Raw genomic sequence first — 26,916 nt, 5'->3', positions numbered from 1 at the left:
CACATTAGGGTATACAAACCTTATAAAAATGTAGAAAAAAAGAAATATTAAAGTTATTTTACTTACTGAAATGTAATCAAGGATGTTTAAAGAAAACATTAACAGTTATTGAAGACTCAGTAACTTAATACTAAATAATTAATGATTTAAAGAACTAAAGACAAAACAATAAATAATTAATTTAATTAATAATTAAATTTCATTGAAGAAAATGTCAATTTTTTGCATATGGCACAGTGGATAGAGTACCAGACCTGGAGGTAGAAAGACTTGAGCTCAAATTCAGCCTCAGACATGTACTAGATGTGTGACTCTGGGCAAGTCATTTAACTGTTTGCCTTACTTTCCTGATTTATAAAATGAGCTGGAGAAGGAAATGACAAATCACTCCTGTATCTTTACAATGAAAATCCCAAGGGGGATCACAGAGTTGGCCATGACTATTCAACAAAACAACAAATCATTCTTTTTTATCTACTCTTTATCTTATTCCACCCCCTTCCCTTCACCCCATTCTTCTTTGGGAAAATCTCTCTCTCTCTCTCTCTCTCTCTCTCTCTCTCTCTCTCTCTCTCTCTCTCTCTCTCTCTCTCTCTCTTTCTCTGTCTGTCTCTCTGTCTCTCTCTCTCTTTCTTCTCCTTCTTCTTTCCTTCTTTGATGAGAATAAGGTTCAAATGTTGCATCTTCCTCCTAACCCTCCTCTATTATATAGGCTTCAATTTGCACACTCCAATTATGGGAGAAATTGCCTGCCTTTCTCGTCTTTTTTCTTTCTATGTATTCCTCTTTCCCTCCCTTTCCATTTTTCTTTTAAGATGATCTAAACATAACAGAATAACTACTGGGCCCTCTGTTCAGGTAGACTTATTCTATGACCCCTGATGCTGATAAAATGCTCAAGGGATACATGTATTATCTTTCCATATTAGGATATAAACATTTAGCCTTGTTTAGTCCTTTATCATTCCTCACTCATGTACTCCTTTTTATACATCTCTTGTCTCCTATTTTTGTATTTCAAGTTTCTCTGTATTTTTTTTCATCACAAATAATTGAAGGTCTTACACTTCATTAAAATTCAGTTTTCCACTGTAGCATTATACTCATTTTTGCTGTGTAGATTATTAACTATTATGCCATAAATCTATATTTTTTTTGCCTTTTCAAGAATAATATTCCAAGCCCTTTTCTTCTTTGTCATAGCAGCTGCAAAATCTTGTGTGATCCTTATCTTGAGGGTGTACTGTGTGAATACTCAGTGATTGGTTGTTTTTTTTCCCCCTTTCTGGATGCTTATATTATTTTTCAATTTGACATGGAAATTCTGGATTTTGACTATAATATATCTGGGTTTTTTTTTTCATTTTGGGATTTATTTCAAGAGGATGAATTTTTATTTTGGAGTTTCTTTCAAGGGGTTTCTATCTAGTGACAAGTACCTTCTTTGTAATTTTACTCTGCTACCTCCATCTAAGAGATCTTGGTAGTTATTATTATGATTTCTTGAAATATTATGGCTAGGCCATTTTTTCAGTCATAGCTTTCAAGTAGCCTAGTTATTATTCAATTTTTTTCTCTTCAGTATTTTCCAGGTCATTCACTTTTTAATATGATAAAGTTTCTTCTATTTTTTCTAGTATTTTGATTTTATTTGTTGCCTCAGATAGTTACTATGATTTGTCAGTGCTAATTTTCATAGTGTTATTTTCCTAGGTAAGATTTTATACCTCTTTTTCTAAGCTGTTTATTATCTTTGCATATTTTAAAATTAATTCTCAAGTCTTTTTCATTTTTTTTCCTTTGGAACATTCATTTAATTTTTAAAATATTTTAGTTTAAAGAACTTTGTTTTTATGTTTTCCAGGAATTCCAATTGAATTTGTGCTTAAGCTATGCTTGTCTCTAAAGCTTTGCTGGTAAATATTTTGGGATCATTTCTCCTTCTTGTGTTGTGTCTCAAAATTCCCTGTCATTACTAGAGCTCTTTTGGGAAGATTATTATGCTTTTCCTTAATTGATTAAAATTGTTCTCTGACATTGGAATTTATATAATTGGGAGCTCTGAGTAAATTTTTAAAAAGAATAACGATAATATTCAAAATAATAAGAACATCATTTATAATTTATAATTTATTATCCTGACAATGGTCATGAGAATTAGAGCATGCCAATATGCTTATTTGCATGTTACAAATGAAGAAATCAAGGTTCATCCAGGAAAAATGACTTGCCTAAAGTTTCACAATGACCTCCAATTCCACCCCAGATCTTCAAATGCTGAGTTCAGGATTTTTTTAGTGCCTTAATTTGTAGAAAACTTTTCAATAACCCAAATCTCTTTCATGTTCAGTGTCACATTTAATCTTCACCAAAACCTTTTAATTGCTTTCAGGTCTTAAATTATTACAGCCATTTCAAGGAAGAATAAATTGAGATTTGGAGATGTTCAGTGACTTGGCCAATGTCACCTAGATTTGAAATGGTATAAGCAAGACTATAAGCCAACTTTTGGCAATGGCATTGCCCAAATCCCTTTTTGCATCACTTTGCTAACAACAAGCTAAGATTGACAAAGTACCAGTGAGAAAAAAGTTTTTTCCCCCGCAATGGTCAGAACAGAATTTAATAGTTTGTTTTGTTCATAAGCTGGCAGCAGAGCTGCCAAGTATCTCCAAGGGAGCACCATCTCCCAAGAGCACAAGGGCCTCCAGGTCTGCATAATATCCCTGTCTTCCATGACTTCAGTTACTGACATTGAAACAAGCAACTCTAAGACACAGTGCTGGGGAAGGAACTGTTGGATAAAATTCCCTGATTCATTCTTTCACTCATAGTTTCTTTTGTGCTTCCTGAGGCTGAATTGAATGGAGAGTAGCAGTTGTCATCACTAACTCAACTGCCATCCATTCCACAGCAATGGACAAGACTGACCCCTCTGCCACTAGGAACCTTTGAACTCTTTGTCTCAAAGACTAGTGAAGAGTTTCTCCAATCCAATTCAATGTTTCCTAGACTTGAGACTTTAAGGCCAAACTTTGAATACAAGGTCCATGACTCACTCTCCTTTTTGAAGTCTTGGCCACTTTTCTCCATAATCAAGGCAACTAGGCTCTAAGATATCCAATCCCAAGACTGCAGTGCAATGTAAACACCAAAATGGTATAGTGGAAGTATTGCTGGATGTGGAGGCAGGAAGTCTTGTGTATAAAAACCTTCAGAATCTCAGACAGTGACTCACTTTCCCCATGGGTAAGTTACTTCACTTTGATTTCCTTATTCATAAATGGTGAGTAATTAAACCTGTTGTCCTTATTTCATAGGGCTGACTTAGGGCTCAAATTAGATCATGTATGCAAGGTTTGTGCAAACATCAAAGGGCTCTATAAAAACCTGATAGTATTGACTGCCTGCAACTTTTCAAGTTCATCATCCTTCTGTAACTGAAGGAGCCATTTAAGGAATGGGTGATTGTGTAGTCCAAAGAAATACCTAATTTAACTATGATGATCAATTATTTTATTCATTACTGTTAATTAATTAATATTAATTATGTTAAGAGCATACCGTGTGGAAGACATTGCAGTAAAAACTTTAGGGAGCAGTTTGATAAGAGAATTTAGGTGAGAAAGAGTCCTTGCCCTAAATGATAATAGTTCATATTAATGTAACATTTGGAAAGAATTTCAATCTTCTCATTTGAATCTCCCAAAAACTGTTTGAAATAAATACCATCATTATTAAGTCCTTCACCCTTTTATAGATAAGTAACCTGGAGTTGATTGACTTCAGTGATTGGTCCTGACTTATAAAATTAATAAGTGTTTGAGGTGGGAATTAAATTCATATCCTCTTGACTCAAAGATTAAAGTTCTTTCTCCTACAGCACATTACCACACTAGTACTTTATAGTGAAGTAGCACCTCTACCCTCTTTTCTCTGTTTTTGTATTTCTTGGAGCATCTACTCATCTATTATCAGGTAAATGCCCACTATCTTGTAGTGATCATGATAAGTCTCATGTCTATAGCATTTAATTCTTGACCCTTTCCTTACCACCATTGTGTGAACTCTATACCCTAAGAAATATTCCCATTTTCCAAATGAGCAGACAGAGGTGTGAAAGGATTGATTAACTTCCATGAAATCACAGAAGGAATTAGTGAATGCCTAAGCAATACTAGAACCCAAGTCTTCAGACTGCTAATCAATTATCTTTCCAAGAGAGTGCTGTTCACCAACACCTGTTGATTTCAGAATAGAAAACAAATCACTTTGTCAGCCCTGGTGACTAATAAGGGTTCTCCCTAGACTGGGAATTCAAGAGGACCCAACCTTGAATACATCTGTGAAAAGGAATCATAGATTGTGTCTATACATATTTGATTCAATATTATCAATGACAAAAGTGGCACAGATGCCATGTATGAGACAAATGATACTATAAATTGTGAGTTTAAATTGGTTGTTTGTTTTCTACTTAGTATAGTTCCTATTATGTGTACGGAAAATCCTTCATTTTTGTTAATTGTAAAAGTTGATTTTTTCTAGTTCTCTAAAAGTCTATGAGATAAAGTTTTATTTATTTACTTTATCCTTACCTCCCAGTTTCATATTAACCACATCAAAAAAAAAATCCTTTCACAGTGGTGATATGATGACTAATGGATATCTTTAAAATTAATACAAGGTAAAAGTGTCATAGAATCATTGATGCAGAGATAGATGGAAAGGATCTCAGTAATCATATAGTCTAATATATTTCCTTTATCAATGAGCAAAGTGAAGTCTGTGATAATCTAGGAGAAAAAGACATTAAAGGATTTGTGAAAGATAAAACAGATAATAGCAATAATGTTAATTAAAATAATAGTACATAACTCTTTTATGTAGTTTTAAGGTTTCCAAAGCACTTTACAGAATTATCTTCTTCTATTCTCAGAACAGCCCTGTGGTATAGGTATCATTGTTTTCTCCTTTTTTGATTTATGAGTGAATTGAGTCTCTGAGGTGAGGTGGCTTCTCCAAGGTCACTGTGATCTAGGAGACACATTTTTACATAAAATGAAGAAAGGTTCAATTAGCCCTTCCCACAAGACTTTAAGTGAGAGGAAATCCAATACATGTTAAGATAGCCACTTCCACTTCTGGAGAGCAAAATTTTGGAATCTTTTCCTTACTTTAAACCTAAGTTTGTTACTTCTTACCTTTTAACCTTTTCTCCTGGGTATTCTCTTTGGGTACAAATAAAATGAACCAAATTCCTCTTCAATATGTCAATCTTTCAGATATCTGAAGATGTCTAATCCCAAACACTGACCTACACCCATCTTTTATCTTTTCTACAATGAACACTGTCAGTTCCTTCCACCAGTCCCAATATGGGAAGACTTCAAAGTCCTCCTTGTTGGTTGAACTCCTCTGGAGAATCTCTAGTCTATTGATTTCCTTTCTAAAGTATGGAACCCACAACTGAACATGTTACTCCAATGTAGACTAGAGAAGACCACCTCAGTGCCCCCTCCACTCAGTGTATGGTCAAATTGGTTTACTTGTTAGCCATGTATGTCACAAGGTTTCTGTGGGGATCAAATGATCCAATCTATTTAAAGTACTTTGTATAGTAGAGAGAGAAAAATCTGCTAAAATGGATAGTGCACAGGGACTGGAGTCAGAAAGTCCTCATTTTCAATCCAGTCCTAGATATGTAAGGTATGACCCTGCTCAAGTCATTCAACCCCTATTTACCCCTCTTTCCTCAACTTTAAAATGGAATTAACAACAGAACCTACTTCATAGGGTTGTTGTGAGAATCAAATAAGAATATTATGAAGTATAGCACAGTGCTTGGCATATAATAGATGCTATATAAGTGCTTTTGCCGTTCTCTCCAATAATATATGTGCTAGTTCTTTTTAACTTTGGTATCAACAATTAGTTTTTCCGTTCTTCTCAAAACAAAGATCATTCTCTTTGTCAGAGAAAATAGAAGCAAAATACAAATGGAGCAGCTATGCCATTGCTTGGCATTCATTGTATTTGTCTCATCAGTCATGAAAATCAGTCAAGTTCTTTATTTGATTTTCCTGTGTTTCCCCAAATAGTCAATTTTGCATTAAAAATACACACCTTGAGCTTTCCAGGATTTCCTCAATTCAAACTGCATGCTGACACTCCTTCAACTCTATTACTACAAGATAAGATCTGCTGTTGCATTTATCCTTGGTTATCTCTCCTTTTTTTGTCTTTTCTGCAAGCTTATTATTCACATCTGAGTCTGCCTAATTGTCAATTTTTCTTCCTGTGTCTTCCAAATTTTATTCTTGAGATCTTTCTTTCCTTTCAAGTTTCCCTACAGAATTATCCTTTATCCTTCCTCTAAATTGCCTGGAATTGACACTTTCTAAGCCTAATATGCATGTCTGACAATTGCTAGTTTTCCTTGTTTTATCGACCTCAAACTTTAGCATGGTGTATTTACTTTTCTTCGACTCTAAACATTCCCATTCATTTTGATTCTACCTAATAATTCCTCATGATTTATGAGAATCAAATGAAGGATAGAATTTTCTCATATCTGTTCCTTCATTTCACATTTTTGATGCACTAAATGTTGTTTTTATCAAGAAATCAATAGCTTTTCTTTGAGAAGAGAGCCAGAGATAGACGGATAGCTAGCTGGATATGCGGATAGAAAGAGACAAGCAGGGAGAAGCAGACAAAGAAATAAGAGAAAAAAGAGTCAGGAAGAGATAGACAGAGACAAATATGCAGAGATGCAGACATACAGAGATAGAGACAGAAAAAGGCATTGAGAGACAGATCGGCAGAATAAGAAAGAACATTCTAATGGATATCCAGATAACTGAAGACTCTCATCAGTAAAATACTGATAATGATATAAATGCTTTTCACCATGTTTTCCCACTATGGTTCCTGGATTTCTTTACATGAGTATATTTTCTCAGTTTAAAACATTATAATAGACTGTTTTAACTTATCCTATTTCATTCAAATAAGAGAAAAACCTTTCCAGAGCCATATTCAAGTTATCAGTCCCATCCCTCAAGTCTAAATTGCACCTTGGCAGCCAGATTTGTTTTCATGTGTTGGAGATTCTGATTCATCTTTCCTGTGAGGCATAATTCCTTCCTGTGAGTTGAGATTGTAGCTCAAACTTGAAACAGACTAACCCCAAAACTGATGATTTCTTTGGGACCTAAAAGCAATATAGTGAATGAAAAAACAAATATCCCTGTTTGTGACCACTTTCTGTTTCCACAGTGGCAGTGGTGGAGAATTGAAAAAAGAACAGACTGTGGGAAGAAAACAAATTTAGTAGTTATACATTTATTGTTAAGTGAGGCACCATTGGTCTTTTGGACAGATGATTCTCATAATTATGTAACTGGTGTCCATTGGCCATTCTTCCTACTCAGGAATTAGTGACTTCAGTCTATTGCATAAACCTTGAAGCTGCAATGATTACAGGAGTAATCAGGATCCCAGTGAATTCCTGGTCAACTTTCTGTGATCCTCTCCTCCTTTCTCACAGTTTTTTAACTTTCCTCTTGTTTCATTCTACCTTCTTCTCCTTTATTATTCGTTCCTCTCTTCTTTATCAGAATGAAACATATTCATTAACAAGATCTGGTTCCTCAAACCTGGCCAACAGCAATCCCCCCTGTTATATTGATTTTTTCCAGAGAATAAGGCCTTTCCCTTTCCTGAAGTGTGCAATGTCACATTGGTGATGGTTAAATTTGTAGTTCTTTAAACATAGTGAGCAGTAATACATGAGTGACTCTCTCTTTCCACAAGAAAATGGATGAGTGGATTTTATGGACCTAGAATAACTGCTATGACAACTACCTATATATTCTTTTCCTCTTAATTGCTATTTCTAAGTCTCACTGAAGATGTGTCTCTGACGATGTTTTCTGTCTTGGAGTCATTCATCATGCAGAGTGGATTTTTCTGACGGTTCTTCTTTTGTTGCAGGTGAATGGCATCACTCTCAAATGACAACCATGGAGAACAGATCTCAAGTGAATGAGTTCATTCTTACAGGATTAACAGATGTTCCAGAGCTTCAGGTCCCTCTCTTCATAATATTCACCCTCATCTACCTCATTACACTGATAGGGAACCTGGGGATAGTAGCTCTGATCTCCAGTGAATCCTGCCTCCACACTCCCATGTACTTTTTCCTCAGTAACCTCTCTCTGGCGGATTTTGGCTACTCCTCAGCTGTTACCCCTAAGGTGATGGCTGGGCTGCTCACAGGGGACAAGGTTATTTCCTATAATGGATGTGCTACCCAGTTTTACTTTGTTGCATCTTTTATTAGTACTGAAAATTTCCTGTTAGCCTCCATGGCCTATGATCGCCATGCTGCTATTTGTAAACCCCTATATTATACTACCACCATGACATCAACAGTATGTGCACATCTGGCCAGTGGTGCTTACATCTATGGTTTTCTGGCCTCCTCCATAGTCATGGGAAGCATGTTTAACCTTTCCTTCTGTAGGTCCAACATAGTCCATCACTTTTTCTGTGATATTCCCCCTCTCCTAGTTCTCTCTTGCTCTGACACTCACATCACTGAGTTAATTGTCTTTATCTTAGGGTCACTAAATACCTTTTTCCCATTTCTTTTTATCTTTACCTCTTACTTGTTAATCTTCATCACCATCCTGAAGATCCATTCTACTGAAGGCCGCCAGAAGGCATTCTCTACCTGTGCTTCCCATCTCACAGCAGTGTCCATATTTTATGGGACAATCTTCTTCATGTACTTCCAACCCAGCTCAAGCCATTCCATGGACACAGACAAAATTGTGTCAGTGTTCTACACCATGATTATCCCCATGATGAACCCTCTGGTCTATAGTCTTAGGAACGAAGATGTCAATGATGCTTTTAGGAAAGTTGTGAGGGGACGACAACTTCAATGGGATCTATTTTTTCTTAGAGAGAAAATCTAATCTGCACCTTCCCCACTCTGGGACCTTGCCCCCAAATCAGGCATTTTTCTTAAGCAGAGAGGAGTATATAATCCAAAATTTTCAAAGATAACTTATGTAGTAGAAAGTATCATAGTTTTCGAGGTAGGAGAGAATGGAATTTCTACTGTCTTAGAAACTTTCATGCTGTATAGGCCTAGGCAAGTCCCAATCTCAGTTTCCTCATGTTTAGAGCTTCTTAATAGCATCCTCTCTCTTAAAAGATTGTTATGTGGAATAAATAATATGTGTGTCTTGTAGTCTTTTTGTTGTTCAGTTGTGTCTGGCTCTTTGTGATCCCATCTTGGTCAAGATACTAGAGTGATTTCTCATTTCCTTCTCCTACTCATTTCATAGATAAGAAACTGAGGCAAACAGGGTTAAGAGACTTGCCCAGGGCCATATAGCCAGTAAGTGTCTGAGGCTCTATTTGTATTCGTGACAATGACACCTCTTGATTCCAAGTCCAGTGGTCCATCCATGGTTCCACCTAAATGTGTGTGTTCACATATACATACACACACATATTTAAGTTCAAGACAGTGATTGTAATCATTTTCCTACAAAAAAACTCAGTTACATAATTCTGAACAGTTTATTACTTCAAGAGCAAAGCCACTTTATTGGTTGTAAAATATAGCTTTGATGTTAATGGCATTGCTTACACAGCAGCCCCTAAAGCAGAGATGTGCTGGTAAATGTTAAGAACCTATTCTCCTGAAAAAAAAAAAAATGTATATGTGACCTTTATTTTAAACCTATTTTCAACCTATTATTTCTTCCATCATTTTCTGAAATCTAGATCATAAACAAAACAATAAATTCAGTCGTGATTTGTAGCATTTATTGATTTTTACAGTTTAGGTGCTCATACTTAAAATGTTATTTTCTCTTTGTGAGCCATTTGGAGCTGGCTCCAGAACTCGACTACAGTATGGCTACCTTTAGGAAGCAATTTAAACCATAGGACGGTCCTGAAGTCCTGGAAAGACCTTCAATCATGTGTGAGACACATATTTTATTGTAACATCAATGTAATATCTTGATGCCAACTTCAATATTAATTCCATTCCAGCTAATAGATTCTTTTGCTGCCTTATATGTTTCCATGTTTGAATAAGGTTTCCTGTAAGGTTTTGTTTTGTTTTGCTTTTTATATCTTTTGATTTATCTGTGGGATGAAATAAAGACTGAAGAATATTTAATAACTTGAATTATTTTATAAGGGCTGGAGAACCACCTTGACCACGTGGGGAGAAACTTAGGAACATGCTCTATCAGCCTGTAAGTTGATTTTTCAGGAATAACTCTATTCACTGGTCATAAGCTAATAAAAAGGCAGAGAGCAAACATTTTTGTAGGTCATTATCCAAGATTACACATTGTCCATGTATGCCCAGAAGTCTCAGTGGGTAATGAAGGACTTTGAAATTGGTTACAGTTGGACTTCAAGTGGAAAGCAAGCATAGATTTCACAGAATAAGTAACTGAGGCCCAAGTATGTAGTGGGTCTTTGGTGTTTCTTCCCCTACTTTGACATTATCCATTCTCCATTTTTGATTTGAATTGGAGGTGGGAGAGGCTCAATCAATTGACACTAAGTCACTATAAGGAAGGAAAAGTTCATCTGTAAAAGTACAGTGGGTATTAGTGGGATAGTAGTATAATATCAGTCAGTGGTATACTTGATTTTTTTTTTTGAGGCGAGTTGGCTTAAGTGACTTGCCCAGGGTCACACAGCTAGTAAGTGTCCAGTGTTTGGTCTGGGGCTGGATTTCAACTCAGGGACTCCTGACCTCAGGGCTGGTGCTCCATCCACTGAGCAACATAGCTGCCCCACAGTCAAAAACAAAAATGCTAATGCCATATATAACCACATTGAGAAACCATTTGTCCCAAATGAGAGAGGTGATGGTACTGCTATCCTCTGCTCTTTTCAGAGTTTTTGTTGTTATGCAGTTGTTCAGTTGTGTCCAACTCTATGCAACCCTATGGTCAGTGTTTGCAAGGTTTTTTTCTTTTCTTTTTTCTTCCTTTGGCAAAGTGTCAAAGTATTTCACCATTTTTCTCTTCCATTGTGTTCCCATTTTACAGATGAGGAGCTAAGGCATGTAGAGAGAGTTTAAGTGAATTGCCTAGTTCTACATGGTTAGTGAAGGTCTGAGACTGGATTTGACCTCAGATCTTCCTGACTGCAGAACCAGTGCTTAATCTACTGTACCACCTAGCAGTCTCCTTTCAGAGTACACCTGAGTATTTTCTTCAGTCCTGGTGGTCACATTTTAGCAAGGATGTTGATACATGGGGCATGTAAAGATGAGCTTTACTGGAGATGATTCCATATAAGGAAAAAAAAATAAAGAAATGAGTATGTTTATTTTGGTGAATGAAACTGTCTGTATGCCTGGGTGAAGTATTTGAAGATGTGTCTCATGGGAGAGAGATTAGGCACATTCTGCTGGGCCCTAGCAGGCAGAACAAGGAATAATGGCTGGAATGTTCAGACGCACATTTTGACTTGAAGCAGGGAAAAGTTTTCCTAATGAATGGAGCACCTCACAATTGACATCCTAGCTTGAATAATCCTTCACTGTAGGACTTTAGGTGCTTTTTCCATTTATTAGGTGTTATACATAGTGGATTTGCAGTATCATGAGCAATCATCTTTTTAAAATTATACTCTGTTATGGAAATCCTTGTTTTATTCCATAAATTAAAAAATTAAAGAAAAAAAATCTTTGCTTTTGAGATTTCCTTCCATTGATACTCTATGTAGCATGTATACACATGGTGATTTGCTTATCTCCCATTTAGAATGTAAGCTTCTACAGGGCAGGGATCTTGGATTTGCCTTTTTTGTATCCCAAACACTTAGCACAGTGCCTGTCATACAGTAAATGATTAAGAAATGCTTGTTGAATCTAAAGCTGAAATTTACTAGCTGTTTCTTTATTTGATTTCATTTTTAAAAATTTTTTTATTAATTTATTTTGATTTATCAACAACCACTTCCATATGCTTTTTAGTTTAAAACTTTCCTCCCCCTTCCTCCCCAGCACCTTCCCCAAGACGGCACCCAATCTGATCTAGGCTATACATTTACCTTCCTATTAAACATATTTTCACATTAGTGATGTTGTAGGTAGAAATTAAAAACTATAGGAGGAATCATCAGAAATAGGAAATAAAACTCAATAGAAGAGAAAAAAAATAGCAATTCAATTTCCATAGTTCTTTCTTTGGAAGTGGATAGCATTTTCCATCGCAAGGCCTCTGGAGATGTCTTAGATCCTTGTATTGTTGGAAAGAGTTAAGTTTATCACTATTAGTCATTGCATAACATGGCTGTCATTGTATACAATGTTTTCTTGGTACTGTTCACTTCACTCAGCATCAGATTATACAAGTCTTTCCAGGTTTTTGTGAAGTCAGCCTGTTCATAATTTCTTATATCACAATAGTATTCCATTACATTCATATACCACAACTTTCTCGCCATTCCCCAATTGATGGGCATCCTCTCAATTTCTAATTCTTTGCCACCACAAAAAGATGGTTATGAACATTTTTGTACATGTGGGTCCTTTTCCCTTTTGTATGGTCTCTTCGGGATATAGCTATTGCTGTGTCTAAAGGTATACACATTTTTATAGCTCTTTGGGCATACTTTCAAAGTGCTCTCCAAAATGGTTGGATTATTTCATAACTCCACCAACAATGAATTAGTGTTCCAATGTTCCCACATCTTCTCCAACATTTATCATTTTCCTGTTTTATCATGCTTACCAATCTGATGTGTGTGATGTGGTACCTCAAAGTTGTTTTGATTTGCATTTCTCTAATCAATAGTGATTTAAAGCATTTTTTCATATGACTACAGATGACTTTAATTTCTTCATCTGAGAACTGTCTGTTCATATCCTTTGACCATTTATCAATTAGAAAATGGCTTGTATTCTTATAAATTTGGCATAATTCTCTATATATTTTAGAAATGAGACTCTTATCAGAGAGACTGGTTGTAAAAATTCTTTCCAAATTTTCTACTTTGCTTCCAATCTTAGTTTCATTGGCTTTCTTTGTGCAAAAACTTTTCAATTTAATGTAATTAAAATTATCTATTTTGCTTTTCATAATGTTCTCTATCTCCTGTTTGGTCATGAATTCTTCTGTTCCCCATAGATCTGACAGGTAAACTATTCCTTGCTCTTTCAGTTTGCTTATAGTATCAGCCTTTATATCTAAATCATGAACCCATTTTGACTTTATTTTGCTATATGGTGTGAGATTTTAGTCTATGCCTAGTTTCTGCCATACTCTTTTCCAGTTTTCCCAGCAGTTTTTTTCAAGAGTGGGTTCTTATTCCAGCAGCTGGGGTCTTTGGGTTTATCAAATAATAGATCACTTTTGTCATTGACTGCTGTGTCTTGAATATTTAACCTATTCCACTTAACCACCATTTTATTTCTTAGTCAGTACCAAGCAGTTTTGGTGATTGCTGCTTTATAATAAAATTTAAGATCTGAATCTTAGATCTAAGATCCCTTGCATTTCTTTTCATTAGTTCCCTTGATATTCTGGACCTGTTGTTCTTCCAAATTAATCTTATTACTATTTTTTCTAACTCTATAAAACAGTTTTCTGGTAGTTTGATTGGTATGGCACTGAATAAGTAAATTAGTTTAGATGGAATTGTCATTTTTATCATATTAGCTCTGCCTACCCATGAGCAACTGATGTTTTTCCAATTATTTAGATGTGACTTTATTTGTGTGAAGTACTTTGTAATTGTGTTTGTAGAGTTCCTGGATTTGTTTTGCGAGGTATACTCCTAAATATCTTATAGTGTCTACAGTAAGTTTAAATGGGATTTCTCTTTCTACCTCTTGCTGTTGGGCTTTGTTGGTGGTATGTAGAAATGCTGAAGATTTATGTGGGTTTATTTTACAGCTTGCAACTTTGCTAAAGTTGTTTATTATTTCAAGTAGTTTTTTGCTTGATTCTCTAGGATTCTCTAAGTATATCATCATGTCATCTGCAAACAGTGATAGCTTTGTTTCTTCTTTGCCTATTCAAATACCTTCAATTTCTTTTTCTTCTCTTGCTAAATCTAACATTTCCAGTATGATATCGAATAACAATGATGATGATGGACATCCCTGTTTCACCCCCAATCTTATTGGAAATGCTTCTACCTTGTCCCCATTACATATGATGCTTGCTGAAGGTTTTAGATAAATGCTATTTATTATTTTAAAAAAGACTCCATTGATACCTATGCTTTCTAGAGTTTTTAATAGGAATGGGTGTTGTATTTTGTCAAAAGCTTTCTCTGGATCTATTAAGATTATCATGTGATTTCTGTTAATTTTGATGTTGATATGCTCAATTATGCTGATAGTTTTCTTAATATTGAACCAGCCCTGCATTCCTGGTAAAAATCCTACCTGGTAATAGTGTATTATTCTTGTGATAAATTGCTGTAATCTGTTTGCTAACATTTTTTTTTTAATTTTTGCATCTATATTCATTGATGTATAATTTTCTTTCCCTGTTTTTACTCTTCCTGGTTTAGGTATCAGCACCATATTTGTATCATAAAAAGAATTTGGTAAGACTTCTTCTTCACCTATTTTCCCAAATAGTCTGTATTGTATTGGAATTAATCTTTAAATGTTAGATAGATTTTGCATATAAATACATCAGGTCCTGGAGATTTTTTCCTAGGGAGTTCATCAATGGCTTATTCCACTTTTTTTTTTCTGAGATGGGGTTAACTGTTTTACTTCCTCTTCTGTTAATCTGGGCAATTTATATTTCTGTAAATATGTATCCATTTCACTAAGATTGTCAAATTTGTTGGCATACAGTTGGGCAAAATAGTTCCTAATTATTGTTTTAATTTCCTCTTCCTTGGTGGTAGCTTCACTTTCTTCATTCTTGATACTAGTAATTTGGTTTTCTTCTTTCCTTTTTTTTAAATTAAATTAAGGAAAGATTTATCTATTTCATTGGCTTTTTCATAAAAGCAGCTCATAGTTTTATTTATTAGTTCAATAGTTTTCTTAATTTCAATTTTATTAATTTTTCCTTTGTTTCAATATTTCTAATTTGGTGTTTAATTGAGGATTTTCAATTTGTTCTTTTTCTAGTTTTTTTAGTTGTATGCCCAATTTATTGATCTCCTCTTTTTCTATTTTATTTTTGTAAGCATTTACAGATATAAAACTTCCCCTCAGAAATGCTCTCGCCGCATCCCAAAAGTTTTGGTATGTTGTCTCATTATTGTCATTCTCTTGAATGAAATTATTGATTGTTTCTATGATTTGTTGTTTGATCCAATCATTTTTTAAGATTAAATTATTTAATTTCCAATTATTTTTAGTCTCTTTCCATGGCCCTTCATTACATATAATATTTTTGTTGCATCATGCTCTGAAAAGGATGCATTCAATATTTCTGCCTTTCTGCATTGGACTGTGAAGATTTTATGCCCTAGTACATGGTCAATTTTTGTGTATGTGCCATGTACTGCTGAGAAAAATGTATATTCCTTTCTATCCCCATTCAGTTTTCTCCAGAGGTCTATGATACCTAACTTTTCTAATGTTCTATTTACCTCCTTAACTTCTTTCTTGTTTATTTTGTGGTTAGATTTTTCTAGTTTCAGAGAGGGGGAGGTTGAGGTCCCCCATTAGTATAGTTTTCCTGTCTATTTCTTCGTGTATCTCCCAGAACTTATCCTCCAAGAATTTGGATGCTATACCATTTGGTGCACATATGTTTAGTAATGATATTACATCATTGTCTATGGTGCCTTTTAGCAGGATGTAGTTTCCTTCATTATCTCCTTTGATAAGATATGTTTTTGCTTTTGCTTTGTCTGAGATCAGGATTGTTAACCCTGCTTTTTTTTTTTTTTTACTTCAGCTGAAGCATAATATATTCTGCTCCAGCCTTTTACCTCTGCCCTGTGTGTGTCACTCTTTTTCAAATGTGTATCCTATAAACAACATATTGTAAGATTATGGTATTTATTCCATTCTGGCATCCACTTCAGTTTTATGAGAGAGTTCATCCCATTCACATTCGCAGTTTTGATTACTATCTGTATCTTTTTCTCCATCCTTTTCCCCCTGTTTATGCTTTTCTTTCTCCTTTCCCCTCCTCACTACTGTTTTGCTTTTGACCACTGCCTCCTTCAGTTCTTCCTTCCTTCTATTAGCACTTTCTCTTTTCTTCCCCTTTAACCTTGCTGCTTCTTTCCTCCCTTCTATCCCCCCTCCCTTTTCTTTCCCCTTTTCCCTCCTACTGCCTATAGGGAAATTTAGATTCTATACCTGATTTTGTTATTCCCTTCTTGAGCCAAATCCCGATGACAACAAAGTTCAAACATTGCTCTTCCCCCTCCATTCTTTCCCTCAGCTGCAATAGGTTTTTGTGTCTTTTCCTGTAATGTAATTTACCCTTGTCTGCCTCCTCCTTTCTTAGTATATTTTCTTAGATAAGACTAATCCGCTTACTTGGATCCATTTAGCCCACTTGATTAGATTTTTTTTTCTCATTACATAAAAGTCAACTTATATCCACCCCCTTTATGTATACTCTTTTAACATGGTGTAATAACAATACAGTTCTCAAGAGTTGCAAGTGTCATTTTCGCTTTTAGGGATGTAAACAAGTTTCCCTTAATAACAACATATTGTATCTTTCTATCCCATTTGCCTTTTTATGTCTCTCTTAAATCTTGTTCTTGAAGATCAATTTTTTTATTGAGTTCTGGTCTTTTTATCAGGGAAGTTTGGAAGTCTCCTATTTTGTTGAACATCCATCTCCTCCCCTGAAATATCATGCTCATTTTCACTGGGTATTTGATCCTTGGCTGCAATACAAGTTCCTTTTCATTGTGGAATATCAAGTTCCATGCCCTATGGTCTTTTAATGTAGAAGCTGCAAGGTCCTGTGTAATTCTGATTGTGGATCCATGATATTTAAATTTTCTTTCTGGCTGCTTGCAATATTTTCTCTTTGATCTGTTAATTTTGGAATTTAGCTATTATATTCCTTAGGATTTTCAATTTGGGATTTCTCTCAGGAGGTGAGCAGTGGATTCTTTCTATGGTTATTTTACCTTCTGGTTCTAGGGCTTCAGGGCAGTTTTCCTTTATGATTTCCTGACAGATACCATCCAGGCTCTTTTTATCATCGTGACTTTCAGGAAGACCAATAATTTTTAAATTGTCTCTACTGGATCAATTTTCCAGGTCAGCTGTTTTCCCAATGAGGTATTTTATGTTTTCATCTATTATTTTTCATTTTTTTTCTTTTTTACTGATTCTTGCTCTCTCATAGAGTCATTAGTTTCCATTTGCTCAATTCTAATTTTTAACAAATTTTTTTCTTCTATTAGATTTTGTGGTTCCTTCTCTAATTGGCCAATTGTATTTTTAAGGGATTTGTTTTTTCAGTGTACTTTTTTCCAGCTGGCTAGTTGTGTTTTTTAGGGACTTGTTTTCTTCTGCGTATTTTTTTCAGATTGGCCAATTGCATTTTTTAAGGAATCTTCTACATCTCTCATCTGACTTTTAAAATCCTTCTTGACCACTTCTAAGAAGGTTTTTTGGGCTTCAGACCAGTTCATATTCCCTTTAGAGGTTGCAGATTTGGGTTTGTTGACAATGTTGTCCTCTTCAGAATTTCTGTCTTGATCTTCACTATTTTTTTAATTTGTTTTTATTTTTTTTTATTTTTTAACATGTGTTTTTAAAACTTTGGGTTACAGATTTTCTCCCTTTTTACATCCCTACCCACCCTCATTGAAAAGGCAAGCATCTTGATACAGGTTATAGATGTGTAGTCATGCAAAACACTTCCATACTAATCATGTTGTGAAAAACTAAGTATATTTCCCTTCATCCTATCCCACCCTCCATTTATTCTATTCTCTCTTTTGACCCTGTCCCTCCTCAGAAGTGTTTGCTTATCCCCTCACCCAATCTGCCCTCCCCTCTATCAACCCCCTGCTCTCTTCTCCCCTTCCTGCCTTACTTTCCTGTAGGGTTAGATAGATTTCCATACCTCATTGTGTATGTTATTCCCTCCTTAAGCCAAATCCTATGAGAATAAGATTCATTCATTCCCTTTCACCTTCCCCCTTTTCCTCTCCACTGTAAACGCCTTTTCTTGACTGTTTCATAGGAGATAATTAACCCCATTCTACTTCTCCCTTTCTCCTTCTCTCAGTTTAATCTTCTCTCACCACTTAATTTTATTTTCCAGATATCACCCCTTCATCTTTAACTCACCCTGTGCCCTCTATCTATCTATCTGTCTATGCATACATATAATTTTTCCCCTCCCACTACCCTAATACTGACAAAGGACTCATGAGTTACAAATATCATCGTTCAATGCAGGAATATAAACAGTTCCACCTCAACGAGTTTCTTATGATTTCTCTTTCCTGTTTGTCTCTTCATGTTTCACTAGAGTCTTGTATTTGAAAGTGAAATTTTCTATTCAGCTCTGGTCTTTTCCTCAGGAATTCTTGAAAGTCCCCTATTTCATTGAAGGACCATTTTTTATCCTGAAAGATTATGCTCAGTTTTGCCAGGTAGGTGATTCTTGGTTGTAATCAGATCTCCTTTGCCTTCTAGAATATCATAATCCATGACCTTTGGTCCCTTAATATAGAATCTGATAAATCTAGTGTTATTCTGATAGTGTTTCCACAATATTTGAATTGTTTCTTTCTGGCTGCCTGAAATATTTTCTCCTTGACCTGGGAATTCTGTAATTTGGCTACAACATTCCTATGAGTTTTCCTTTAGGGATCTCTTTTAGGAGGTGATAGGTGGATTCTTTCAATTTCTATTTTGCCTTCTGGTTCTAAAATATCAGGGCATTTTTCCTTGATAATTTTTTGAAAGATGATGTCTAGGCTCTTTTTTTCATTGTGGCTTTCAGATAGTCCAATAATTTTAAATTCTATCTCCTGAATATATTTTCCAGGTCAGTTGTTTTTCCAATGAGATATTTCATTTTTTTTTAACTTTTCATTGTTTTGGATTTGCTTTACAGTGCCTTGATTTCTCAAATTGTCACTACCTTCCAATTACTCCATTCTAATTTTTAAGGAAGTATTTTCTTCAGTAATCTTTTGGACTTACTTTTACATTGGGTTAATTTTGCTTTTGAGGGCATTCTTCTCCTGATTGATTTTTTGGACCTCTTTTGCCATTTCGGTTAGGCTTTTTTTTAAGGTATTATTTTCTTCAGTATTATTTTGGGTGTCCTTTAGCATCACTCTCAGTTTTTCCTCTACTTATCTTACTTGCTTCTCAAAAGCCTTTTTGAGCTCCTCCATGGCCTGGAACCAATTTATATTTTTCTTGGAGGCTTTGGATATAGGAACCTTGGATTTGTTGACTTTTTCTAGTTGTATGTTCTCATCTTCTTAGTCACCAAATTAAGATAATATAGTCTGACTCTTTTTCCTTTGCTTGCTCATGATTCCAGCCAATTACTTGAGTTATAAACTATTTGTTATGGTAGGGGTCTATTTCCACTGTGGAGAATGTACTGTCCTAAGCTTCAGGGGTTTTGTGCAGCTGTTTTCAGAGATACTTCTAGGAATCTGTAAATTTCCAGTTCTTCCAAGGAGCTATGATCAAGGGAGAGGTGTTTACACCTTTCCTGGCCTGTTCTCTGCTCTATGAGTCACCACAAGTACTCTTATTTGCCTTGGAAGTGTGAGGAGGATTTCCTCTCTACAGCCACTATAAGCTCCACCATGCCAGCACTTCTCATTACCCCAGGACCACACTTAGAACTGTAACCCAGATTCAAGTACTGGCAAAGCAAGAGAATCCTGCACCAACAGAGAGATCTCTGCAATCCCCCTCTGATCAGCCACTTGATTCCCCCTCAGTCTGTGGGCTGGAAGCAAAGGAGGCAGCTTCTGCCCTGGGGCTGAGCTCAGGGAACGGGGCTGGGACCCTGGGCATCTTTCTCACCACCACAGACACAGGCTTTTCTCATTGACCTTCTAAGTTGTCTTTCACATCTGTGGGTTGAGAAGTCTGGAAACCACCATAGCTGCCCACAATTCAGTCCTCTGAGACCTGCTCCAGGATTACTGTGGCCTGTGTGACCATGCTGAAGTAGGCTCCTCTCCCAGCCCGGCACAATGTACCTTTCTGATCAACCATCCAGGTTATCTTGGGCTGGAAATGTTTTTCACTTTGTCTTTTTGTGGGGTCTGCTGCTTTAGAATTTCTTTATAGACATTTTCATAGGTATTTAGAGGGGTTTGGGGGAGACCTCAAGCAAGTCACTGCTTTTACTCTGCCATCTTGACTCCACTCCCTTGATCTTTATTCTTCTCATTATATGAATCTATGGTACCTTTCTTTTTACTCGTGCTGTTTCTTTATTCCCTGGCCTTTAAAGAGATTGAGCTCTCTTGCTTGGGAGCAGAGGGCATCGACCCAAACTTCTAGTGTTGGGAGCCTAGGTCTTGGTCACTGGCTTTGTGTGCTGGGGCTTCCAGTGTTTGCAATTGGAGGCTGTGGGGTTCTGGCTGCTTACCTGGTGTTGAGCTGGAGCTAGCAAGGCTGTAACTTTCGGGCAATGTAGCTTGCCTGCTTTTCCTTTCCTTTAGCTTTCTTCAGCTCCATTTAGATGGATGTTGCAAGGTGTTTATCTGCCTGGAACCTTTTGTAGTACTGCTTCCCTTAGTTTTGCTGATGCACTGGGAGAATCCTTTTCTGTAGAATTCCATGGCACCTGGTGGTTTTCTGAGATGGTTTCCACCGGTTCCCCCAAATCACTGAGGTACTCGGAAGTCCAGGTGTTGGTGTTTGCCTGCTCAACCACCTGGGTTTTAGGATTTCCTCCTGGTTGGCAGTTGGAGACTGTAGGGTTCTGTCAACTAACCTGGTGTTGGGCTGGAATCAGAAAGGCTGGAACTCTTCTGCAACTCTAGGTTACCTGCTTTTCCTTTCCTTTAACTTTCTTCAGCTCCTTTCAGATGAATGTTGTAGAGTGTTTATCCACCTGCGGCCCTTTGTAGTGCTGCTTCCATTGTTTTTGCTGAGGAGACCCATTTGCTGTAGAATGCTGAGGCACCAGGATATCCTCCTGCTGTGCTAAAGTGGGGCTTTCTGCTACCTGGTTGTGACACCTCCCATTCTGTACTGCTCCTCTTGCCCCAGGGCTAGAGGGGCCTTTGCAGTTAATCCCTCAAGCTATCTGGGATACTGCACTGCTGCTTCCCATCTTTCTTCTCCTTCAGCTATTCCAGGGCTTTTCCTGGGGTGATATTTTCTGGACTTTCAGAGTTTGATAGAGGAGGTTGAGAGTGACTACCTTTTTACTCTGCCATCTGGACTCCTGGACTAGCTGTTTCCTCATAGTTAAGTTCTCTCATCTCTCTGAGCCCCTGGTTCCTTCTCCAGAAAATGTGCATAATAACAGCTGTGGACTTATCTCACAGACTTATCTTCATGATTAAATGAGTTAATGGTCAATATGGTGTTTGCTGACCTCTAACTCCAGGGAAAATACCAGGAGCAGAATGGGAGTCTGTACTAAACATCCACTGATCTCACTGAGGTCTATGATACTGTTGGTCTTGATGACTAATGGAAAAGTTTGTCAAAATTTGGTTGCCTGGAGAAGTTCATCAGCATTGTATGTCAGTTTCATAGTGGCACGCTTCCACAAGTTCTAGATAATGAATGATGCTCTTTTGTTTCCCAATCTCCAATAGAGTAGATCAGTGCTTCACTAGTTCTGTGTGCTTGTTCTGATGCTTTTTAGATTTCAGCAATGTTGTTGGACACCTTCAATGAAGAAAAAATGTCATCAGGGTCAGCTACCTCACTGATGATGAATTATTTAATGTGAAAATCTACAAAGCCAAGACTAAAATAGAGGGAGGATGCTGCATGATTTTTTGTTCTCAGATGATTGTACAGTCAATGCAGCTTCTGAAGCTGAGATGCAACAAAGTCGGGATTGAATCTCTGCTGTTTGTGCTAATTTGGGCCTATCAATTAACAGCAAGACAACACAGGTTCTCCATTATACAGCATCATATCATCCATATGTGGAACCATTGGTTACAGAAAATGGAGAAATACTGATTACTGTGGATAAGTTTACTTACCTTACCAGTATACTCTCTAGGCATGTACATGTAGATGATGAGGCAGATGCACACTTTATCAGAGCTAGCGTAGTGTTTGGGAGGCTCCAAGTGAAAATTTGAGAGAGAAGAGGTATTAGACTGCCTACCAAATTGAAGGCCTGCAGAACTGTTGTGCTGCCTTCATGGTGTGTGCCTCTCCAACCTGGACATTATACCAGCACCATGCCAGGGAATGAATTGTTTCCACTTGGATTGTCTTAGGATGGTTCTGAAGATCATCTGGCAGGTTGAGGTACTGGATACCAAGGTCCTTACTCAAACTAAACTGCCAGGTATTCAAATTCTATTGCAGAGTGCAACTCCAATGAGTGGTCCATGTTGTTTGAATGTCAAAAATCTTTTTGCCTAAAAGACTCTTTCATGGAGAACTGACACAAGGCCAGTGCTCAATGGAGGTCAGAAAAAGCAATACAAGGGCACTTTCAAGATGTATTGCATAACATGGGAGACATTGGCATTTTAGGTTTCTTTCTGCAGCAATTTGAAATTTTCAGGACCATGTGTACAGTAATTTGGGGGCATAGGCAAAAATATTATGTAAAACTCTTGAGTAGCTTCTGATGAGTGTGAGGGGTTGTTTTAATTTTTCAACTTTTCAAATTGTTTCCAAAATACCACAAAGATTCACCATTTGAATGAAACTGATTTTCAATGGATGGTCACGCACAAGTGCATTCTTTCCTTTCCATTCTGTCTAATGTCCCAGAGTAGCTCCCTTGTTTCCTTCTGTTACTAGGTAAATATAGCTTTGAAATTTTGTGACATGGTACTGTGAAGATTTTTAGAACTTTTGTGTTCTTGAAACCAAATCATCAGACTGTCTGGAAAGTAGTTTCACTGGGCATTTTCATTACACACCTTATGAAATCATCATGGACCATGACAAATATTCTTTGAAAACAAGCCTTAAGGAGGTGGAGGCAAGATGGTGGAGAAAGGCCAGAGACTCAGCTTGGTTCTCCCCTAAATGCCTCTAAACAACTTTAAATAATATCTCAAAACGATTTCTGGAGTGGTATTGGCTAGTGACCACTGTTTACTATCAATTGTAGGTGAATGGCCTGTAGTCTAGAAGACACAAATCTGAGAGAAAAGACTGAAGGGCGCAAATGACAGGATAAAACATCCTTAGCTCTTTTTGGATTCAGATAATTCACTTTTCCAACAATGCAGTATCAAATCTATCTCATAGCCAGAGTCAGGAATAGCTAGGTGGATAACATTCCTTTTAAAAGGAACATAATGGAGAAATCGAGCCAGGAGGATCCCATTTCATAGTGAGGCTAAAATTGTACTCTCAGCTTTTCCCAAATCTGACTTCACATCAGTTTCATATTCTCTGAGTAGCTTGTGGCATTTCTCTGAGATGGTGGAATAATTATCAATGGATTATGATCCATCAGACAGCTGAAAACAAATTCCTATGAGCTTTTACCTCAGACAGCAAGTTTCCCTAATCACAGCTTAGGAAAAAACTTTTCCAGTAATTACATCTCAAAATTAAATTTGTTCTGATGTAAAAAACCAATCATCAGGGATTTCTATACACTTGCAAATTCTTAGTAAACAATACATAACCCAAACAAATTTTTTAGCTAGTTTACACATTATAACAATCACCAACAAGTTGCTTGACATAACTGGTATAAAAAGTTCACCAATTTGAAACTTGAAACAAACTCAATACCAATTAGGTGACTTCAATATTGTTAAATCATTTCCAAATTACTTTCCACAGAGAATCAACATGTTGTCATTGACGGTTAAAACTACAACTTTAAAAGATCATGTCTACCCAAGTTTGGAGTCTAGTTTCTTTACCTTGAGTTGGATGTGCTGAACCTGGGTGATGCTTCCAGGCAAGGTTTCTCTAGGGATCAAGGCCATTTCCAGGGGGGCCCATGCTGTAGCTGCTGACCCTTCCACCTCCTTCCTTTCCTAGGTAGAGGAGGGCAAAATCAAAGGGGAGGGGTAAGGGGAAAACTTGGTTCCCCTATGAGAGGAGTTAACAGATACCCTCTTGATTCAAGGGAAGAGAGTGGGAAAAAAGAGTGAGCAGGGTTATGAGGAGTTTCAATACTACTTAATGATAAATCACAAAACCTCCAGAATCTGCCAACATATTTTTAGTTATTCTAACTTTTCCCTGTAACCTGCAAGAAAGAGGATTCAGATGTGTATAGAGAAGGAAGTAAGTAAGCCTCAGGGAATCAAAAACAACTTCAGTTTTCCCAAATTTCCTAGCACTGAGAGAATTGACAGGACATACACTTCCTGATAGGGTGTCCATTCATGTCCTCTATGCAGTGGAAGGTGTACCCAGGTCCATCACCTCAAACTGACGTTGGAACATGAACCTCAAACTGAGAGCATCAGGCTGAGTGGGAGACAGCCACATAACTGTCTGCCTGAAAAGCACCTCCAAGCCTCAGTGCTTGGAGAGCTATCCCAAATACAGAGCAAGAAAAGGGTGTGGGGAGGCTTACATACCTTCCAGTCTTGGCTGGGGAAGAACTTGCAGTTAGGCAGTTTTTCCATACAGGCCAACAAAATGATGAGGTTTAGAAGTTTAGGGGTGATGGGACCTCAAAATGAGAACATGCAGGTCCTGCCAGACAGAATTCAACCCCAGTCTTCTTTCAGTCAAAGACAAGGTTTATTAGAATATTTGTCATATTGGGCAGACTCTTAAGGAATCTGAATATTAGGAAGCTATTGGCTAAATTATAAGATTCTGAGCAGTGACTAGATTTTAAGAATCCTAGCCAAGGTTGTGGTTTTAACTGTTGATGATGAGATGTTGATTCTCTATGTGGAGTGATTTGTAAATGCATTTAACAAAACTGAAGTCATCTGATTGGTAATGGGTTTGTTTCAAGTTTCATTTGGTGAACTTTTTGTATCAAACAATTTTTCATAATTTGGTTACCGCTAAAATAATGTGGCTATTATTGGTGATTGTTTTAATGTGTAAACTAGCCAAAAAGCTTGTTTGGGTTTTGGCTTGCTGAGAATTTGCAAGTATATAGAAATCTCTAACGATTGGCGCTTTAGACCAGGACAAATTCAAATTTGAGAGGTAAATCCTGGAAAAGTTTTTCCTAAGCCGTGATTAGTTAAACTTGTTGTTTGATGTGAAAGCTCATAGGATTTTATTTTGAGTTGTCTGATGGATCATAATAATCCATTGATAATCAATAATCCACCATCTGAGAGAAATTTTGGCCTTAAGGCTGCAAGTCCCCCCCCCCCCCCCCGAACCCCACCCCCTCCAGTTTATAGTCCTATATCTGGCTTTCAAGGAGTGGCATCTTGCATCATCTCAAGCCACTTTAAGGCTAAGACACGCAGGCAAATGAGAAGTCTTCATATCCCTATTGATTTCCTAAGATAAATATGTGGTGATCTAGAAAGAGCGCTAAACGTGGAATCATAGGATTGTGATTTGAATTCTTGCTCTGTCATTTATTACTGGTGCGATTTAGAGTAAATCATCTGATGTCTCTCAGTTTCCTCATCTTTCGATGAAAATATTGGATGGAACCACATCAAAGTTAACAACTGGCTCTAAATAAATGATGGTATAATCCTTTTAAAATTTTTTTATTTTTTTTCCTTTGGCCTACTCATTTGATTTTTAAAAATATTTTAGCTTAAAAAAACTTTGTTTTTTTCTCTTCCAGGAATTCTAGTTGAGTTTATGCTTGAGCTGCATTTTTCTGTAAAGCATTACTGGTTAAGATTTTTGGGTCGTTCTCCCTCTTGGTTTGCGTCTCAAAATTTCCTGTCACTACTAGAGTTCTTTTGGGGAGATTATTATTTTTTTGTTTAGTGATTGCTTAAAACTGTTCTCTGACTTTGCAATTTATATTAGGGTTAGGAATTGTGCATTTCTAGGGGTTACATCTGAGTTTTTGTCCTCTGAGTCCTTTTGATGTTTTATTCAGGCATTGAGTATTGTATTATTTCAGAATGTTAGGAACATCTCAGGCTGGGGTTCTGGATGTTTCCAGTGTTCCTAAAGTGATGTGATCCAATCTGGTTGTTGTTGACATATTCTTATATCTGCAGGTGTGTGATTCAGTTTTGGGTCTAAATTCTATACCTGTGGGCCTGTTCCTGGTTGGAAATTCTAGTACACTGTGACTGGACTTAGCATCTATCAGCCAGCTAAGGAGCTTTGCACATTAGGGTGACTGAACTGCTGAACCCTCCTTGTTCTGGGATTACTGCTATTATTATTGTTATTATTATTATTATTATTATTAATTATCATTACTATTTCACTCCATATTTCATCATGGAGAAAAGACAAAAATGAGTCCCTGTTCTGCTCCTGGGCAAAGCTATTATTTGCTTCTGAATGTGTTCCTTGCTCAGCAAACAGCCTCAATCCTATGACTGTACCCTCCATCACCCCTTTATGGAAGTCCCTTTCTCAGTCCACCAGTGATAAGTGACCCAGAAGTGGATGCTAAGCACCAGAGCTGCCAGATAGCAACCTTTCTTAAAACATGCACTAATTTGAGGAGCCCCAGGGGACCTCTTTCTTCCTGGTTTTTCCTTTCCTTGTGCATAACCTTGGGCTTCTTTCAGTTCTTGGGAACTGTAATGCATTACCTGGTGTATTCGTGACCAGATCTCATCAGTAGTGTTTAAATACCTCTGCTCTCTGACTATCTTCCTGACATGCCCGGG

The 26,916-nt window shown here is 36.9% G+C and overlaps 1 protein-coding gene across 1 annotated transcript; it reads left to right on the top strand.

Moving 5' to 3' along the window:
- The first annotated feature begins 8,018 nt into the window (after positions 1-8,018).
- Positions 8,019-8,987, top strand: LOC114042060 (olfactory receptor 5B2-like). The gene has a single exon (XM_027860766.1). It carries the CDS (start codon positions 8,019-8,021, stop codon positions 8,985-8,987), a length of 969 nt encoding a protein of 322 aa, XP_027716567.1.
- Positions 8,988-26,916: the final 17,929 nt, after the last annotated feature.

The sequence above is a fragment of the Vombatus ursinus genome, unplaced genomic scaffold (assembly GCF_900497805.2).
Source record: "Vombatus ursinus unplaced genomic scaffold, bare-nosed wombat genome assembly UNPS02014248.1, whole genome shotgun sequence".
In the NCBI taxonomy this organism is placed as follows: domain Eukaryota; kingdom Metazoa; phylum Chordata; class Mammalia; order Diprotodontia; family Vombatidae; genus Vombatus; species Vombatus ursinus.
This window is presented reverse-complemented; position numbering and strand designations above follow the sequence as displayed.